We start from the raw sequence: 18,480 nt of genomic DNA on the forward strand, positions 1-18,480 counted from the left end.
TGTCAGATGCCCGAACCACCTCAGCTGGCTCCTTTCGATGTGGAGCAGCAGCGGCTCTACTCTGAGCCCCTCCCGGATGGCCGAACTTCTCACCCTATCTCTAAGGGAGAGGCCAGCCACCCTTCGGAGGAAGCTCATTTCCGCCGCTTGTATCCGCGATCTCGTTCTTTCGGTCACTACCCACAGCTCGTGGCCATAGGTGAGGGTAGGGACGTAGATCGACCGGTAAATTGAGAGCTTCGCTTTTACACTCAGCTCCCTCTTCTCCACGACGGACCGGTGCAGCGTCTGCATTACTGCAGCTGCAGCCCCAATCCATCTGTCGATCTTCGGCTCCCTTCTCCCATCACTCGCGAACAAGACCCCGAGATACTTGAACTCCTCCACTTGGGGCAGGAACTCATCCCCAACCCGGAGTGGGCACTCCACCCTTTTCCGGCTGAGAACCATGGCCTCAGATTTGGAGGTGCTGATCCTCATTCCCGCTGCTTCACACTCGGCTGCGAACCGTTCCAGTGCGAGCTGGAGGCCCCCACCCGATGAAGCCAACAGAACCACATCATCCGCAAAAAGCAGAGATGAGATTCTGAGGCCACCAAAGCGAAAGCCCTCCGCCACTTGGCTGCGCCTAGAAATCCTGTCCATAAAAATTATGAACAGAACCGGTGACAAAGGGCAGCCCTGGCGGAGCCCATCACCCACCGGGAACGAGTCCGACTTATTGCCGGCAATGCAAACCAAGCTCTTGCAACGGTTGTATAGGGATCGAATGTTGAATATTATTACACAGGAAAAAAAAACAACTACACGTAAAATAATCAGACTGTGACGCCTCTGCCTTTCTAAATAGAGGGACAGTAACTGCGTGTGTGTATGTAAGCCTGTAAAAACCAAAGATAGTCAGATTAACAGTATTTTGTCTCTATCTGCCATTCTGCAATTCATCTCACGTGGCGCACAGCGTGATGTGGAAAAAGGCACATACCTTTGATGTTGCGTGACGAACTCTGTATTCTCGTCCACAGGTAAACGCAAAAAAATGAGTTTTAAAAAATCTCAGTTTTCGGTGATTCGAAATGCCGTTTACGTGTGGACGAAACAGCTGCGTTGTCAAAAATACTCGTGTAGGTGTGGATGTAGCATAAAAGAGTTAGTAGTTCATTTTATTACTACCTGTAATTTATTGCAGATTACTTGTATTTGCTTAATTGTTTACTAAATGTTTGAGGTGTGAAATAAACCGAAATGGAGCAAAATAAGGGTATGTGTGGTTGGAGGATGCACGCGCGCGGGGGGGCGCGCGCGAACATTTTTCTTGTTAAACAAAGGGGGCCCAGCAAAAAAAGTGACCACTGACCTAAAACAGACTCTGTTGATTCACCTGCTAATTATATTCACAGTATTCATTCACTGTGTCTTTAGGGATTAGCTTGCTCAGGTTAGCTCAACGCACTAATACAATGGCCTCTTCACCTGTCCCTCCTGTACTTTCTTGCTCAGTGTGTCAGATGGTTAGTTACTCCTCGGACGCCTTTAGTGATAACCATACTTGTAATAAATGTTTAGAGTCTGGAGGCCAGGATCACTGAATTGGAGACCCAGCTCTGCACCCCATAGCTAGCCAGGCCTCTGTAGCCGATGCAGCCAGAGGGAGCTTTTTATTTTTATTTAGAATTTTTATTTATTACTTCTAGACTGAACTACTGTAACTTGTTATTGTCAGGATGTCCTCAAAACTCCCAGAAAAACTTTTAGTTTATCCAAAATGCTGCAGTGAGAGTACCAACAAGCACTAGGAAAGAGAGAGCATATTTCTCCTCTATTGGCTTCCCTTCATTGGCTCGCTGTTAAATCCAGAATCAAATTTAAAATCCTTCTCCTCATGTACAAGGTCTTTAAATTTTCAGTCATGAAAGTTTCTGATCTTGTCTTCTGTAATAGTGTCTTTTTTTCGGTTCTCTGACATATCACAACTTATATTATTTTGAGCCTCTTACCTTGCGACAGGTGGGATAGGAACAACCTTTGTGACTCTAAGTTGGATAGGCATTTCAGAAAATGGTCTGGGATTCTGCAAACAACAGTAACAGTCTGCTGGGCCACTATTAAGTGCTGATCACATACAGTAATTGTATTAGTATTATAAAAAGCCCTCCCAGGAATACCTAGGGGTTGTTGGTGGTGATGAAAGAGTCACTCTCCCACAGCTTTAGCCACTCTTGATCCAATTATGAACCAAGTCATAATTTTGTGTATTGTGGGGGTGGCATTGTTCATTTTCTACACTGTATTTTTGCTTATGTAAGTTCCAAGTAGAAGCTGACCATTGGTTTGAGACTGAATGGGGCTGGCTATAACTTGGGGCCCGTTGAAACCAGCTGTGCTCTGCTTACATGTACGTCAAGCTTCCAACAAAGCTCTGTATGTGCACATGTTTAGCTGTGAATTGTTGTGTGACCAATTTTCTACACTTAGAAAAACAAAATTAATTATACAGGTAAAAGGTCTGTTTTTTCATGGTAGGTAAGTTAGTAGTGTTTTCTTTCTAGAATATTTTATTTGTTGTTTTGGTTGTGCCCACGCTGACATTTTCTACTTCAAAAGGAAAATAAACTATTCTGTTTTTTGAAACTGCAAATCCCACTGTAGCAATGACTGTATAAAAGGCTGTAGATGTGACTTTATTTATTTTTTAAACAGTCATTTCTCTATGGACATTTTTTCTTCCTCTCATGTTGGACTCAGGGCATGCTAGACACTATTTTGCCTTGTCCCATCGTCTTGTGATATGAATTTGATTTACACAAAATACTCAGAATTTTAAGTATTCACAAATTCCTATAAGGATTGTGGCTCAGAGTTTGACTTTTATATTCAAAAGCAAAAAAAAGTGAATCTTTTTAACATTATTTTATGTTTTGCAATCCGTTGATAGTTTTAGGTAATTTTGGAATGTTATAAAACATTCTAAGTGTCTTGATGCATGTTCAATCATCCAGGTAAGTAAATCTCCAAAAGTGGATTCTGTTCATCTGGACGTAGCGTTTTGTGGGAGAAACGTTTCGTCACTCATGCAAGTTACTTCTTCAGTCTCAGCTGACTGCAGGTTTCCCCAATCTTATAAACAGTACAATCTACAAGTCATTATGCAATGTACTGTTTATAAGAATGGAGAAACCTGCAGTCAGCTGAGATTGAAGAAGTAACTTGCATGAGTGACGAAACGTTTCTCCCACAAAACGCTACGTCCAGATGAACAGAATCCACTTTTGGAGATTCTAAGTGTCTTTTCGAGTATCTTTAACTAAACAAATAACTAGCACTTTGACATGCATTGCATGAATATATTACTGCATAGTGATTTGTTTTCTACTGATTAAACTGTGTAAGATAATCGGAAAAACATCCTGTGACTGTACATCAGCATCTTGATATCAACTTCAGCATTTTTATATCTTGCACTAACACAGTTACACCACATGAGGGAGGCATTGTGCAAGTTTTCTGGTGCATCAGCTTAGAAAAAAAGTCTATGACTCTACTTGCATATGCAACTGACACTGCACCTTGTTAATATTATAGCGTTTAAAGGGTTAAGTAGAGTTTCATTTACCATACTGAGTCAGTAGGTTCGCGATCAGTTTGATAGTTGAACGTTCATAACTGCACACTTCACAGATATTTAATTAATGGCTTTGTTACTACAGCTTCTTATTATCTTTGTGGAATTTGCAGGTAAGTCTCAATATTATGATGTTCAGTAGAACTTATGGTCTATATATAACAAAAAGTTATATTTTCCTTTGGATGTTCGTGAAGGACTTGGAGCAGCAGCAATTCACTGAAAGAAACAGCTGGTTAACTGTTTTAATAACCATGCGTTATTGAAACTCGATCAGAAATATGTGGGGTATTATCTGAAAAAGCTCATACCTCTAATGAAAATAATGTGAACTCCACATCTTTGCCGTATTTCATTGCATATATTCCACGATTGTTTTATTTGTTTGACTGACATATGTTTTATGTACTTTTCTATTTGTCTCCTGCAGTTTTCACTGAAGGAGCTGATGTGTTGCCTGGTGGTCCTCTGAATGCAGCTGTAGGAGAAACGGTGATGTTCGCCACAACACTGACTCCAACAGAAACACCGTTTCTAACTGTGGACTGGAAGTTAAATATCTCTACGAATATAATATTCTCAACTAACTCAGCAAACAATACTGGACTAGGGTATGAAGGCAGGATCACTTTCTTCCCATCTACTGGGTCTTTAGAGCTCAGGAGTCTCACTCTCAATGACATTGGAGAATACAGTGTTAGCATTTCGCAAGCTGATGCCACAAACCATGTTGGACGTACTACTCTGATGATACACGGTGAGCAGCTCTTGAAATCCAACATTGTAATTGTTTTTCCAATATCTAAACAAGTTTACATTATATTAAATATGTAAAAATACCTGTAATTATTAGTATATTTTTGTTATTCTGCATTCTTGCAATAATTTGTGATATTCTTAAGATTGTGATTTTAAAAACTTTAAAAAGTGGCTGTAAGAAATTGAATGGCTTATTTAAAGGTAGTATTGACCAGCATATTGTAAAGAATGGTCTGAGGACTCAATTTTGTTTTTCTTTCACAGAGAAAGTCTCCAATGTGTTGGTAACTTCCAGCAGCACAGACTTGGTTGAGTTCAGTGGTTCTGTCTCTCTGTCCTGCTCTGCCTCTGGATCCTCTCTCTCTTTCCTCTGGTTCAACGGCGGCTCTGAGGTTACACCAAGTGACAGAGTTCAGCTCACTGATGGAGGCTCCGGTCTGACTGTAATCAATGTGACCCGCTCTGACCAGGGACCATTCATATGTAATGTGTCCAATCCTGTCAGTTTTGGTACCAGTGATCCAGTAAACCTCTCCATCAGCTGTGAGTTACTAAAGAAAATGCTCAGTCTGAAAACGTCTGCATCAGAGTTTTTTTCTGGTGACATGATGTGGAGTAATGTAGTTGTGTGAAATAATTTTACAAGTACACAAGAAAAACTGAATGTAATATACCTTTACATTTTTCATATGGTTAATATAAATTGTCTCTGTCCCCTCTACATTTAGATGGTCCAGAAAATATACATTTGATATTATCTCCATCACAAGAATACTTTGCTGTAGGGTCAGACATCAGCCTCACCTGCTCAGTTGGATCCAGACCTCCTGCCCAGTTTAACTGGTTTCTGAATGGAGATCAGCTGCTTGATACTGAATCAGATCTCAGACTGATGAACGTTCAGATGAATCAGAGTGGAAACTACAGCTGTCAGGCCTTTAACAGCAAAACTCTGAGATCTCAAACATCTCAGCCTTCAGCCATCACTGTACTGGGTAAGTCTGTTTTTAAGTAATTTATTATTTAACATTTTCATGATTCAAATTCATATTTCTCAAATCTTCTATACTCAGATAATACTTTCATATATGTGTATATATATATATATATATATATATGAACATTTGTGAGACCCTTCATTTAAACATGAAGGGTCTCTCAGATACTTTTGACTTTGGACATTTTTCCTTACGCAGAAGAGAAATGAAGCTGATAGAAAAAGCTTAAACAGAATGAAGATTTTAAAATACAGGCAAAAAAGTACCCTTTAAAAGAAAGAGTAATGCTTATTGTTTGTTGACCATGTGGCTGTTATGATAACAAGGTTGGTTAGAATCTTATATTGTGAACTATAATGAGAAGCCTAACATTACTGGATGTTTTCATAGATTCTCTTTGTTTGAGTTTGTAAAGTATGAAAGTCTCCTTTCAAGATGAAAGGAAGGGATTTTATTTAGGCTATTTTGTAGAAACAATAAAGTGATGCACAAATAAACTATTAAGCACTTCCAGTAGCGGTTTTTGATACGGGCAACACGGGCGGTTGCCCGGGGCGGCATCATGCTGCCCCGACATCAGCCAGCGCATATTGGGAATGGCATAGGCACCGATCGGTTTTCTATCGCCCATTTGCTGGGAGTAAGGGCGCCCTCCGTTTACGAGGTGCGCCTGCTGCTTGCGGCACAGGGAGGAGAGGCGGGGGATTCCCTGGCTGGCTGGAGCTTGCAAAATAAAACAAAATAAAAACAAAACAACAAACACGAAAACACCAGACATCATGATACAGACTTATAATTTGCACCGATGTTTTTTCGAAATTCTATACGCGAAAAGTGAGCGCGAGAGCCCTTGGTGCGCCTGCTCGCTGCTGAAGTCAAAGTAAACTTTATTGTCATCTCCGCTACATACAGTCCAGTATATAGAGAGACGAGACGACGAGGCTCCAGTTACAGCAGTGCAAGTAAACAAACAATATATATAAGAAGAGTAAGAAAATAAATATACACTTTAGGACTCGGGGTAAAGGGATCAATAACAATTTAAAATTTATAATTTACAGTTTGATGATTTAAAGTCTCACACATAATCTGTCAAAAGGGGAGGGGGGCGGCTGCTTCCAAATAGAGCACATTTCATTCATAATGATGTAAATCCAAGCCCATTATGTATTCATGATTTGAATCCTGGGTTGTGTGAAATCCCAGAAATAAACCCTAGACAAAGTGAATCTATGAACTAAGGTGTAGGTCTGTTAGGTTATGTTGTGGTTATCCTCGAGTTGGTGGATTTGTGTTCATACTGGAGTGCAAAATTAAAACCAATGTAAGATGGACAAGAAAAGTTCAAAGCCATCAGGTGCTCATTTTAGAAAAAATAGAAAAGAAGAGGAGGAGAAACGAGCAAAAGATACAGGTAAGCAGATGTGTCATTGGATAATGGCAGGTCATCCTGAAACAATCAGAGTCAGAATCAGAATACTTTATTAATCCCAAAGAAAATAATGTGGATTACAGTTGCTCCAAAAAGAAATGTTAAAAATAGTAACAGTAACAGACTAAACTCCAAACAATACATTATGTTACAGATTTTAATATTAATTAGTCATTGTCAGTTGTTGATTTGTCCTGTTCTCATTGTATGACAAATTATGATGGCTGTTTGGTAGCCGTTTGCATACAATGCATACACTCTCTCTCTTCATATATGTGTGTGTGTTTCTCTGGCGAAATTCAGTATGGTTCCGACAACAGTTTTATGTTAATGTATAATCCTTAATATGTTTTATGTGTGTGTGTGTGTGTGTGTGTGTGTGAGGGGGGGGGCGCCAGAGGGAGTGTTCGCCAAACAGGCTAGGACCGCCACTGAGCACTTCACTGTAAAACAAATTTGAACACATTTTCACTGTAGGACAAGTCCACATTAACTGTGATGATTTTACTACTTCATGTAAAGGTGGAAGTTTGCCTGTCAATTAACAGGTCAAGTAAGCTACTAACTTAAGAATTGGGAAAAGTGGAATTTCGTTAAGTTAACTTTGTGATTCAGGATTTTACAATTGTTGCTAAAACAGCAAAGCTAAAGTATCAACATGTTTATCGTAAATAATGACAGTTTTTTTTTTGTTGTTTGAGTTGCCCTTCATAGCTCCCTGCTCATAATATGTTGACAGTTTGGGAATCATAAGTTGACCATATGGTGGCTAGTGGTCTTCAGTTTGAATAAATATTACCATAAAATGTAACAGAACCCTGTAACTGACTAGCGACCTGACCAGGGTGTAGCCCCTTTAACCCTATGACAGCTGGGATAGGCTACAGTCCCCCCTGTGACACTGAACTAGCCCTCCAGGCCGTAACTTCGCCGAGGAACTGAAATAAAGGTTCCAGCGAGGCAGAACTATTTCAGTGGCTAATAAAAGATCGTTAAGAACTTTTAAAAGTGCAGTTTCGGTGCTATGAAAAGCTTTAAAACCAGACTGAAACCTCTCGAGAACATTGTGACCATATAGAAAAGATTGCAGCTGAACAAATACAATCTTTTCTAAAATTTTTGACAGAAAGGGAAGCTTTGAGATATATGGTGTTATTTTTGTGCCACTATTCTAAGTGCACGTAAAAAAAATTGAGTGCACATAAAAAAAACCCTGCATTTTGAGCAGAAATTTATTTTGAGCGAGGAAAAGCTAAATTGAAGTGAACAAAATTCATTGCTGCATGCAAAAAATGTATTTCAGTGTTTGCTATTATCCATTGTTACGGATTCAAATATTGGGGATGGATACAAGAGGAAAAACCACAATAACAACACTGGTCCGGCCGGGTTGAGTCAAACGATGATTTTAATGATCACACGCGTGGGAGATGGACACCGTACGCAGACAGCATCAGATCTCAAAATGGTGGAGCATTGATCAAACTCTTATAGCCTCTAGTGGCCCCCACCTAATCATAAAAGCCTAAACATTCACATTCTTTCTCTCACACAGTGCCTAAGCTACAACCTTGGCTCCCTGTTTATCTGCTCCTGCTGAGATGGGGCAGAAAACTCCAGTATGTTCTGTTCTCTTCTAATCAGACAAATAAGGCGATGACTTCCTGCGAACAGTATTTCTTATAACTCAGCAGTATAATGCATCATAAAACAATATCATTCATTCACAATCAACCAGCAGTCTAATGTAATGCAAATCAGCTTAACAAATGCAATAGTTATCACCTTCTTCTAATTCAGGAGAATAATGCAAACTAAAACTACATAATAATTCACCATCTTTAATTAAGGGTCTAACATGGCATAAAATAATATTATAATCTGACACTCCCCCTTTTGTGCTCTTTAGAATAGAGAGCACACCTACACCCTGTAGTCCAATGCGGCCGGGTTCATTTCTTCTTACGCCTGAGGCCCTTTGTCCCCCTGTTGGGCGAACCATATGTGAGATGACCTCTGTGTTTGCGCAGTCCAGATGCAAGAAGAACTATTATTCCAACAGTAGCAGGTACAGATGACACTCCCCAGTTCTCCCACAGCTTTATTTTGGTGCTACCTTATACCCTTCAGACGTACTCAGACTAGAACCTCTGTCCGAGGAGCCTTTATTTTATTGCTGCAGCCACCAGTGTCTTCCAGTTGGGTGATCCACTGCTCTTCTTTCTTTAACCTCAGGGGTTAGACAACCCTTCAGTCGTTGCACAGATCAGGGGATTATTCTGCCCCGATGTCAAACAACAATCTGTGTATCCTCGGGTCCTGTGTATCCTGTGTATCCCCCAGAAAAAGGAACAGGAACGTGTCCCCCTTTTGCCCAAGAGCCTCTCGAACCTCGTTGGTCTGGTGTTCCTGGATCTCCGCCAACCCATTCATGGTTATTGCTGTGTTTATGGGATCCATCCTTTTGAGGTGACTAATCAGAGCCCAAACGCCATGACACTTGGACCCAGTTGGTGTCTCGGCAGTCACTGTGTCTGCCTCTGCTGCGAAGGATCCTCGTATATCTGTGACCTCGTCTGGTGTCTGTTCCTTTCTCTGTAAGAGACAGAAAACCAAAACACCTCTCTGCCTAGCCCTAATAATCTACTGTTGTTATCTACTGACCTTCTGGTGATTCAGAATTGGTTTAGAATATTCAGAATGTCCCAGGGACTTATTCTAATCATATCCTATGTGTGTGTAAGCGTGTTCGCATTTAGCCCTCTGCACTCAAAGTCAATACCTGCAATATATCAGTCTGGACCATCACGCCGAACGAAGCTTATGACCTTCAAAAGACCAAGTGCCAACTCATTATAAGCACATTTGCAAGGTGTGTAAGAAATTATTAAAACCACTCATGTGTTTCCTTCCGCCTACCGTCCCACGGTTTCCTCTCCAGTGTGGTACTCAGCTTCTCGTGAACACAGGCATTTTATCTTCTAAACGCTATTCAATTCATTTCAATGATTAATGCTTAAACATGGAAAAATGATTTATGCTTCTCACTGGTTCTCTAAAAAAAAGGTCCGGAGACCTCTTGGGTCACTATTAGCTTAAGCTTTACCATACCTAAGTTATTAAAACAAATGTAGTCATAAAAATGTTCATATAACCCTTGTTTGATGTTAAAACCCAACTTCCCCCCCTTTTTTGACACATTCCAATGTGTCAAATCAACGGAGCTAGAAAATTAAAAGAAAAGGTTAGTGACCTCATCTCTCAGAAAGTATCAGACTTTCTCCTATCCAGTGTCGTAGCTCCAGTAGGCTCCGCCCGGAGCCAAGAAAAGCATGATATTTGTGTTGTGTAAGCGCGTGCGGCCTTCTATGCTTAAAGTCACTCCAGTCCATAGATCAGCCAGACATCGCGCTGACTGTAGCTCTTAACCCTTATTAACTTGAGCACAACTCTATAATGAGCAACAAACTGCAATATGTATAAAAATGATCATGGTTACACCTGCAATGAAAGATCATACGATTATCCTGACCCCTGCAAATAGAAGATTAACCTGAGGTTATGACAATCACCGGAACACAAATGTTAATATAATGTCAAAAGCTTCAATAAATCATTAATGCAATGCTTGTTATATGATTCTGATGCAATAATAATGCTGATGCTAAAATAACAGTAAAACACCCCCTTTTATCCCGTTTACAAACTTCACAAATAAACGTTTATCCATGCCTCTTTTAATTTTATGTCCCCCTGTTTTTCCCCTCACTGACCACAGCAGGGGAAACTTTGTTTTGCTTCAGCCATGAATCCAGCTCACCTGATTCATCACTGAGCCCCATCGCCACTGGCGTCTGACAGGGTGGCGCTGCATATTCTTCCTTTAATGTCTCTATTTTCAATCTGTTAATTAGAGTGCTTAAACATGAAGTAGACTACGTCCACAACAAGTCAATACAGCTGTAAATGTGGCCAATTATCAATCTATTACCAATCAATAATGAAAAATAGCTTTTATTTTATGCATGCTTTTAGTCAACCACTCACCCAGAGGATCTTCAATCCCAGAAAATTCCTTCTCCTCATTTAATAAGTCTGTCCTCCTTCCATGCCCTGGTAACTGGTCCATCCAGAGCCATATCATCTCGAAATATACATACAACAAGCCAAACCACACCTTGGTCACACCAACCCTTTTCCGCCCTGAAGATGTCCAACGCCATCTTAGTCTGGATCAGGGTTCTAATAGATTTGCAATTTTCATTAGTTTTGACTATGATTTAGTTTCGACTTCAGATTTTCAATTTTATATCAGTTGTAATTAGTTTTTACCAATTGTTTGCTAGTTCAGTCTAGTTTTTATTTTTTGAAAATCCTTAGTTTCAGTTTAGTTTTGATTAGTTTCCGTTATAGTTTTAGTTGTGTTTGCAATAATTAAGTGTAACAAAATCCCAGTTTCATCATATCAGTCATGCTCTTCTGCTTATCCTTGGGTATTGAGACTATTAACTCTTGCAGCACTGGGTGTTCGCAATTTTGGTTCAAGTGAATTGATAATCTTTTTGTAGGCAATTGACTCACACAGTTATGTAGATGTCCCAGTCCTGTTGTCTTGGGATGCATCACGCTGCCTTGCCTGGGGTTAGCTTCTGTTTTCTGGGGATGAGGGTTGAGTGGGGGGAGCTCTCTGAGGAGGGGGAGTGTGCTCCCCCTTACCTTTTCAAGGTAAGCCAGGTCAGCCTTCTTGTGTGAGCTCCTCAAGTGCATTTTAAGGTCTGTGGGATTTTTTCCCTTTAGAAGTGTCCCTCATAATTTGTCTCTTTTCACTACATGACACTTGCTTTATCCAAAACACAGTCATATTCAAAGTAATCCCAAATTGGACTCTGGCGCTTTCTCCCGACTTTTCCTGACATGATTCTGCGCGTGGACGGAGCAGCAACACAGACGACTCGACTAACGTACTGCCACCTGCTGGCATAATGAGACACAGCAAGAAAAAATCTGGAAACTAAACTTCATTTTGACCCGTGACTATTGTAGGACACGCACACCTCAATGAAAACTAAACACATTTTGCTATAACTTCAGTTAATTTTAGTTAGTTTTGTGAACGCTCATTACAGTTTTAGTTAGTTTTCCTTTTTTGTTCTTATTTTTATTTCTGTTAATGAAAATGTTTTTTTTTCTTTTCACTTCTAGTTTTCGATATTTCGTTTACATGTACTCTATTTGAACAGGGATTTATCAGTGTCAAATGGGATTTTTTTAGTGTGTGTCTGTAAATGCAAATCAATTTATTTATTTATTTATTTTTCTGAAAGGCAAATGTTAAACGGGCTCTAACAAATCCACTTTATTGCGTGCTCATAGATTTTCTCTTGTCAGGGTCGCTCACCCAATGTGCTTTATTTAAGCTTATTAATTCTGTCACGCTTATTAGTGGCTCATGATTGCTTAAGGCCTATGTCTGAACTTGACTACAGAGGCAGAGCATCATTCCATCCTTTCAGGGTGAAGGACTCCACTTTCTTTGTGTCAAGGCAGCTCCTAATTATCTTAATAGCTTTACCTAATCAAGTTATGGCTTACCATCACTTGTGTTATAAGTATGAAGTGTCCTAAATTCATTCAAATTTTGTTTCCAATTCACTTGCAGCAGTTTAGACCGAATTATTAACGATAATAACCTTGCTCTGGACTGTCAAAGGTGACTTTAACGCTGACTGTTCCGACAATTCATTTTATAACATTTCCTGGTCAGATTAGGTAATCTCTGCACTCTGGAATCAACATAATCAACATGGTCAATATTTTTCCTGTGTGTTATTTCACCATCTTATCGATTCCAACTCTCCGTCCGCATGTGGTTTGGTACATTATATTTATCTAAAACTCCACTCTGTCTCTAAATGTTTTGAAGAATTTTTCAAGCCGGGGATCAAATTTTGAGAATTTGACCATAAGTGAAAGTTATGGTGTTATCACCCCCTTTTGGGGCTTACCTTTCCCAGTTTTGATGATATTCCTCCCTATTCTTTGCAAGTACCCCCTTTTGGTGGCAAGAAACTGTTGGTGTGGTCAAGTGGGTGCTGTAAAAACAAAAGCTCAGGACAGAACAGTCACCAGTCATGTACTTCATACAAAATTAGCATATATTTGATTTCATATTGATCCTCTGAGTGTAATGGTACATTTTAATTTGAATTTATCAAAGCTAAACACAATAATTTTCTTTATTTTGCTCTTGTTCCTGTGCAGCACCACCTCTCAGCACATGCCCCTGTCGGTTATATCTCTACTTTTCTGAATTATTGACTATTTCAATGAAAGGACCTAAAAGATGGGGACCAGTGTTTATCCTTACATATCTCCATTTTGAATGTGACAAGCCTATCATTCCCCTGTTATTCATAGACATCAATAGAGGGTTTTTTGTTTTGTTTTTTTTTGCTTTTTTCTTTTCTTTTTTCCTCTATAAAAGTTAATTGACTTTTTACAGTGGGCTGCTATGGTTAATAATAACATGTTCAGTCATGAGTGAAATCAAACCTTTTCTTCAATTTAGCATTTAACCTTCCCAACAATATAATGTGATACATTAATCGAAACACAGCTACTAAAACACAATTTTCTTAATGCAAACATCAGTAACTCAAAATTAGCCACCAAAGGGTTAAGTCTGCAGTTCACGCTCATGTGAAGATACAGCCTCCCCCTTTAGTCTCTGTCATCCTTCTGTTCTTGTAAAAACAAATCAAAGCAAGACAAAACATCCACCTTTTTTTTTTTTTGTAGGCTGGGTGAATTGTTTGTGGACATTTACTAATCCTAAAGTCGGCACCGTTTTTGTCTCAGTATCAAATCAGTTAAAACTTTTAGTCGTCAGTCCATCACAGTCCAGCCACATGCATACATCCACACACATTCATACCAGAAGTTGCTGAGAATGGAGTCTCACGCGCAACCTATTCGAGCCTCCCTCACCAGCAAGATGACGTCATCATTTTAAAGGAAAACAGTTCCTTGTTTTTTGACTGGATTGACTCGCTGCAATCCTTTTAGGCTCAGGACTTCTCATGTGATCAATGTCCCATATAAGTGAATTTCTCCCAAGCCCATTATAATCATGGAGAAAAACACTTGGCGACTGTTTTCAGTAAGAATATTTTATAGCGCTTTAAAGTTCAATCTCTCAGGCCTGGATTAAAGAGCTGATTTGTTAAATCAGGAACTCACAAAATACCAAAATATTACCACCGGTGGATCACACCTCTCAGATGTTCTTATTTCAGTGCACTGTAACAAAAGCAAAAACAAACGTAACCAATAAAATACTCTTATAATAACAAATACTGGGGCCCATTGCAAACATGTCCAAGCATAAAACCATCTTTCTCTCTCTTAGAGAAAGAAAACAATCCAAACCTCACTGATAAAATCAACCTAGTGTTAAGCAAAACCCAAAAATCAACTAAAATTCACCAGAAAGTTTTTCTCCCTCCTGGGACAATTATTGTGTAGGAATACAGGGACCGTAACTCCTTTTTGCCCTGACAAAAAACGTGTTGGATTTACTTGATTCAATAATGGACACTGGTTGCACACAAATGTTTTGCTCCGACAGAAACTTAAACAACTGAGTTAAATCAACACAACCTTTTCATATTCAGTAAACCTGTGCATTTTGTGTTCATAAAACACGATTGAAACATGTTCAGATGGAGTAAGTTGAGCTCCTGGAATATTTTGATCCTTCAATTCTGTCAGTTTATTTCAACACTATTCAATAACTTTTATTCAAATTCTTCTTGGTCACTTAAATACTACATGTTGTCTACATATTGCATGCGGTTCAACAAAGTCTAGATCCTGGTTACCATAAAAATTGAATGGGTCTACAACAACTACCATCCTCCTATCTTTCTCCTGGTTGCACCAGGGCTGGGAAATAACCCTGAAGTGATAGGTTGCCAGGCAGGGTACACCCCGGACAGCTGACCAGTCTATCAGATAGAAACAAACAGCCATTCACACTCACATTCATGGATAATTTAGAATCATCAATTAACCTAGCTCTAATAGCTGCATGACTTTTCACTGTGGCAGGAAACCAGAATACCCAGAGAGAAACCACTGCAAACTAGCCAGACTGTGGACCTGCACCCAAGACCTTCTTAATGTGGAGCAACAGCACCAACCAGCATGCCAACAATGTAGGAAATACAGGAAAGCTATGATTTCCTGTATTTGATGCAGAATTATTTTGTTCTTGCCCTTGACAGGTTAATTCACAATAAATAGCAATAGCATGCATGGGGTGTGTGTGTCGTTGTCTGCCTCTTATAACTCCAGTGATTTTCCTGTAGTTTGAAATCTTATGCGGTGTTGTGGATTCCGTGAGTTCAGCAGCTAACCACTCTTATTAGATCGTATCGTGTCATCTCAATGAGAACAAATTGAGTTGTTGAATTTCGTACAGAGCTTTAAAGCCTGAGGCAATTGTGTTAACACACGCGAGATGCTTACGTAAATTCAAGGGGTGGCCCCTTTTTTTTTTTTTTTCTCAGTGTGTTCCTCCTTCAATTAAATCTCCATCAAAAATGTGGCGCTCCGAAATAAAACTCACACCGTTAATTCATCATTTTCACTCTGTACCACTGCTCCTTATCATGCTGTGTGAAGCACAGTAAACAATTCAGTCGAGGCCTTGAGCCATAGACAGACATCACGCACAGACATTGTTTTCATAACCAAACTGCTTTAGACCTTGTCCCCTAAACCTACACAAATGCCCTCTGGGTGACATGAAATGCATTTAACCAATAAACAATCAATGGCTTCTTGTTGTTGTAACAGATTCTGTATTTGGATGTTTGTGTGCAGCATTTTGCGTGTCAGCATAAGCATTTGTTAGTAAAGCATTCTTCATTGCAGCAGCGTGTGTGTGTGCGTATCACTCTTCATTGCACAAGCGTGTGCATGTGTGTGTGTGGATCACTTCTCAGTGAATTGAATCAGCATCTCGATTTGTGTGCGTGTGTGTGTGCGTCATTTCTCACTCAATTGACTCAGCGCGTGTGTGTGTGTGTGTGTGTGTCAGTGAATCAACGAGTGCATATGTGTTCATATGTGTGTTTCTCTTCATTCTGAGTCAGTGCATGTAGATGTGTGTGTGTTTGTGTGTGTTTGTGTGTGTTTGTGTTCATCACTTTCCTGTTCTGGTGTTCTGGGTAAACCACGGCCTGAGGCGTGCCCTGGGGTCCTGCCCTCCTCCATTTCAGTCTGTTTGCATCCATTGGTGCTGCTGCTCAAAGTTCTGTCCATACTGGTTCTGGCCCCAATTGAGGCAGTCCTTTTCTCCAGTGCCCTGCATCTTCTCCTTGTCCAGCTCCTCCTTAACTTGACCCTTTTGCTTCTGTAGCTCCTTCAGGGCTTGCTCCTGCTGTAGGAGCTTCTTGTCAGGTTTGGCAATCTCCTGCTCCAGCAAGCTCCAGCCTGGTTTCAAGTCCTGTGTCTGGGACTCTAAGCCTGACTGATGGGTTCGATTAGCAGCCAGCTCCTCCTGAGCCATGCTCAGTTTTTGCTCTGATGCCTTGAGCTCTTACTGAGGGCAGAAACCTCAGAGTCTTTTCCGTACACGTCAGATTAAAGTCCATTGATGTTTTCCTTGCTTTGCTCCACGGCCTTCTGCAGCTCTGCTGTCCGGCTCTTCTCAGAGGTCAGCTCCTGGCCGAGCCCCGACACCTGTGCCTTCAGCTTATTTTCTTCTTGTGCTTTTGTCCATTCTGAGGTGCCTCCTGACCTCAGTTACTCCTCCTGTCTCTGGCACACCCTTTTTGCTGCCCGGTCATCCGTGTTGGTCCGTCACTGTCCTGCACAGTTTTAATGCAGAGTTGTTAAGGTCAGCATTCTTCTGCTCGGCCTCACTTTTCATCTGGGCTTAATGGGCGTCTCGTCAGAGCTCTGTTAGCTGAAGCTGTCTGGAAATCTCCCCTGTGTAGTGAAACGGGCCTTGGATTTAACGCTCTCCGTCTCCGCTGCATGAGATCGTTTTCCTGCAGCTCTGTTGACATTTTCAGGTTGTTGTTGTGGGTCCAGCTGCTGTAGCATTTGGTCAGGGTCACATCAAAGATGGTAGAGGAGTGAGCAAAGATGGTAGAGGGGAGAGCAGGAGTCCAGGTCAGCCTCGGCAAAGCAGCCTGTAATCAAGCATAAAGAGAAAAAACAAAAACAAAACAAAAACAAAACAAAAACAGACGAACAGGAAAATGATGTTGTGTTGGCTGTGTTATTCGGAGGGGAGAAACAACGGAGCCAGGCCCTGTGTCAGCCTTCTCTCCCCCTTTTTTTTGTTTTTTCTCACTATATAATCAACTCATAACCCACCAAGCTGACAGGACAACACAGGTACATGTTAAAATTGTTAAGATCATGTTTAAAAGCCCATAAAAGGAATTTTCCTTCATTCAGTAATCACTTGTATTAATCAATCAGCAGAAAACATGTCACAATTTGAATCTTTTAACCACTAAATTTGTCGTGTCGTCACTGGTTGGTCAGACCAGTGTCTCTCTTTTTTTTTTTTTGAAGTTAAGTTGTTGTCCTGCAACCCAGAGAGTTTATTTGTTAGTAGTGGATAAACTTTATCATTTAACAACAGGTGTATGTTAAATTTCGCTGCTTTAACCTTGCTGGAAAATCTTCACGTGTTCATGAATGTAAGCTGTTTCTTCATTGCGTGTGTGTGCGTTTGTGGGTGGGTTAATTTAAGTTTTTTCTCAAACAAGGCATTTCTCTAACACGTGCCTTTCTCATACATTTCTCTGGTTGTGTGTGTGTTTTTATTTTGTTTCCCAAATTTTGATTCCCCCCCTAAATAACAGCATTTCATGTCTTCAGCCAGGAGTTAGAGCTTGCTTGTGAGATTCAGGGACACATGGTGCCAATAACAATTCAGTCAAAAACTTGCCTGAAAATTTCCAGTGATGGTAACCGATAACTGGAGGAGAAGATGTCCTTTAAGCTTCTTTTCCGGGTGGGGATAGAGTGAGGTCAAGCTGTAAACTTTTGAGCCAAAGCTTGGCCTGTCTGTCGTCCCAATTCTGTTTATGCTTTTGCCGCTGTACTCAGGTTTCCAGGTTGGGAGAAATCCACCTGTATTAACACACTAAAACATTTACTTAGTATTTCTTTTCTGAAAACATTCACTTACCATTTCCTTTCTGAAAACCTTCACGTACTATTTCTTTTCTAAAAACCTTCACTTACTATTTCTTTTCTAAAAACCTCCTGATTCACTTCATCTGACTAGATTTTACTCTCTCTCTCTCTGGGTGCATACTTCTCACAGTCCGGCCGTTGCCTTTTATGGGCATGCAGAGTTCCTGTCACACACACAGCTGAAATTCGTGCTTGATCACACCCTATATTATGATAAAACCAACAGTAAATCAAATGTAACCGCTTATATTATTGAGCTGAACCAAGGGACACTTTAAAAATCTTATAAATCCTGCTTCCTACCACAAAACTGAAACAAATCACAGCTGTATTTATCACTCAGTCTTACTCTGCCGACTGAAGTGTCGGTCTAAATCATGCACGATTTGTCTTTTCTATATCAAAACCCAGCCAAACATCAAACATTCACCCTAGTCATTCAAAAC

At 40.3% G+C, this 18,480-nt stretch overlaps 1 protein-coding gene across 1 annotated transcript in view; it reads left to right on the top strand.

The window, feature by feature from the left end:
- The first annotated feature begins 3,689 nt into the window (after nucleotides 1–3,689).
- The window catches only part of LOC146377974 (cell adhesion molecule CEACAM5-like), a 28,245-nt gene continuing 13,454 nt past the window's right edge, over nucleotides 3,690–18,480 (top strand). The window contains exons 1-4 of the mRNA XM_084942636.1: nucleotides 3,690–3,735; nucleotides 4,053–4,379; nucleotides 4,646–4,924; nucleotides 5,110–5,376. Coding sequence (XP_084798762.1) covers nucleotides 3,690–3,735; nucleotides 4,053–4,379; nucleotides 4,646–4,924; nucleotides 5,110–5,376 — 919 coding nt within the window. The remainder of the gene's footprint in view (nucleotides 3,736–4,052; nucleotides 4,380–4,645; nucleotides 4,925–5,109; nucleotides 5,377–18,480) is intronic.

The sequence above is a fragment of the Perissodus microlepis genome, chromosome 11 (assembly GCF_051167445.1).
Source record: "Perissodus microlepis isolate ML-2025 ecotype Zambia chromosome 11, ASM5116744v1, whole genome shotgun sequence".
NCBI lineage: Eukaryota > Metazoa > Chordata > Actinopteri > Cichliformes > Cichlidae > Perissodus > Perissodus microlepis.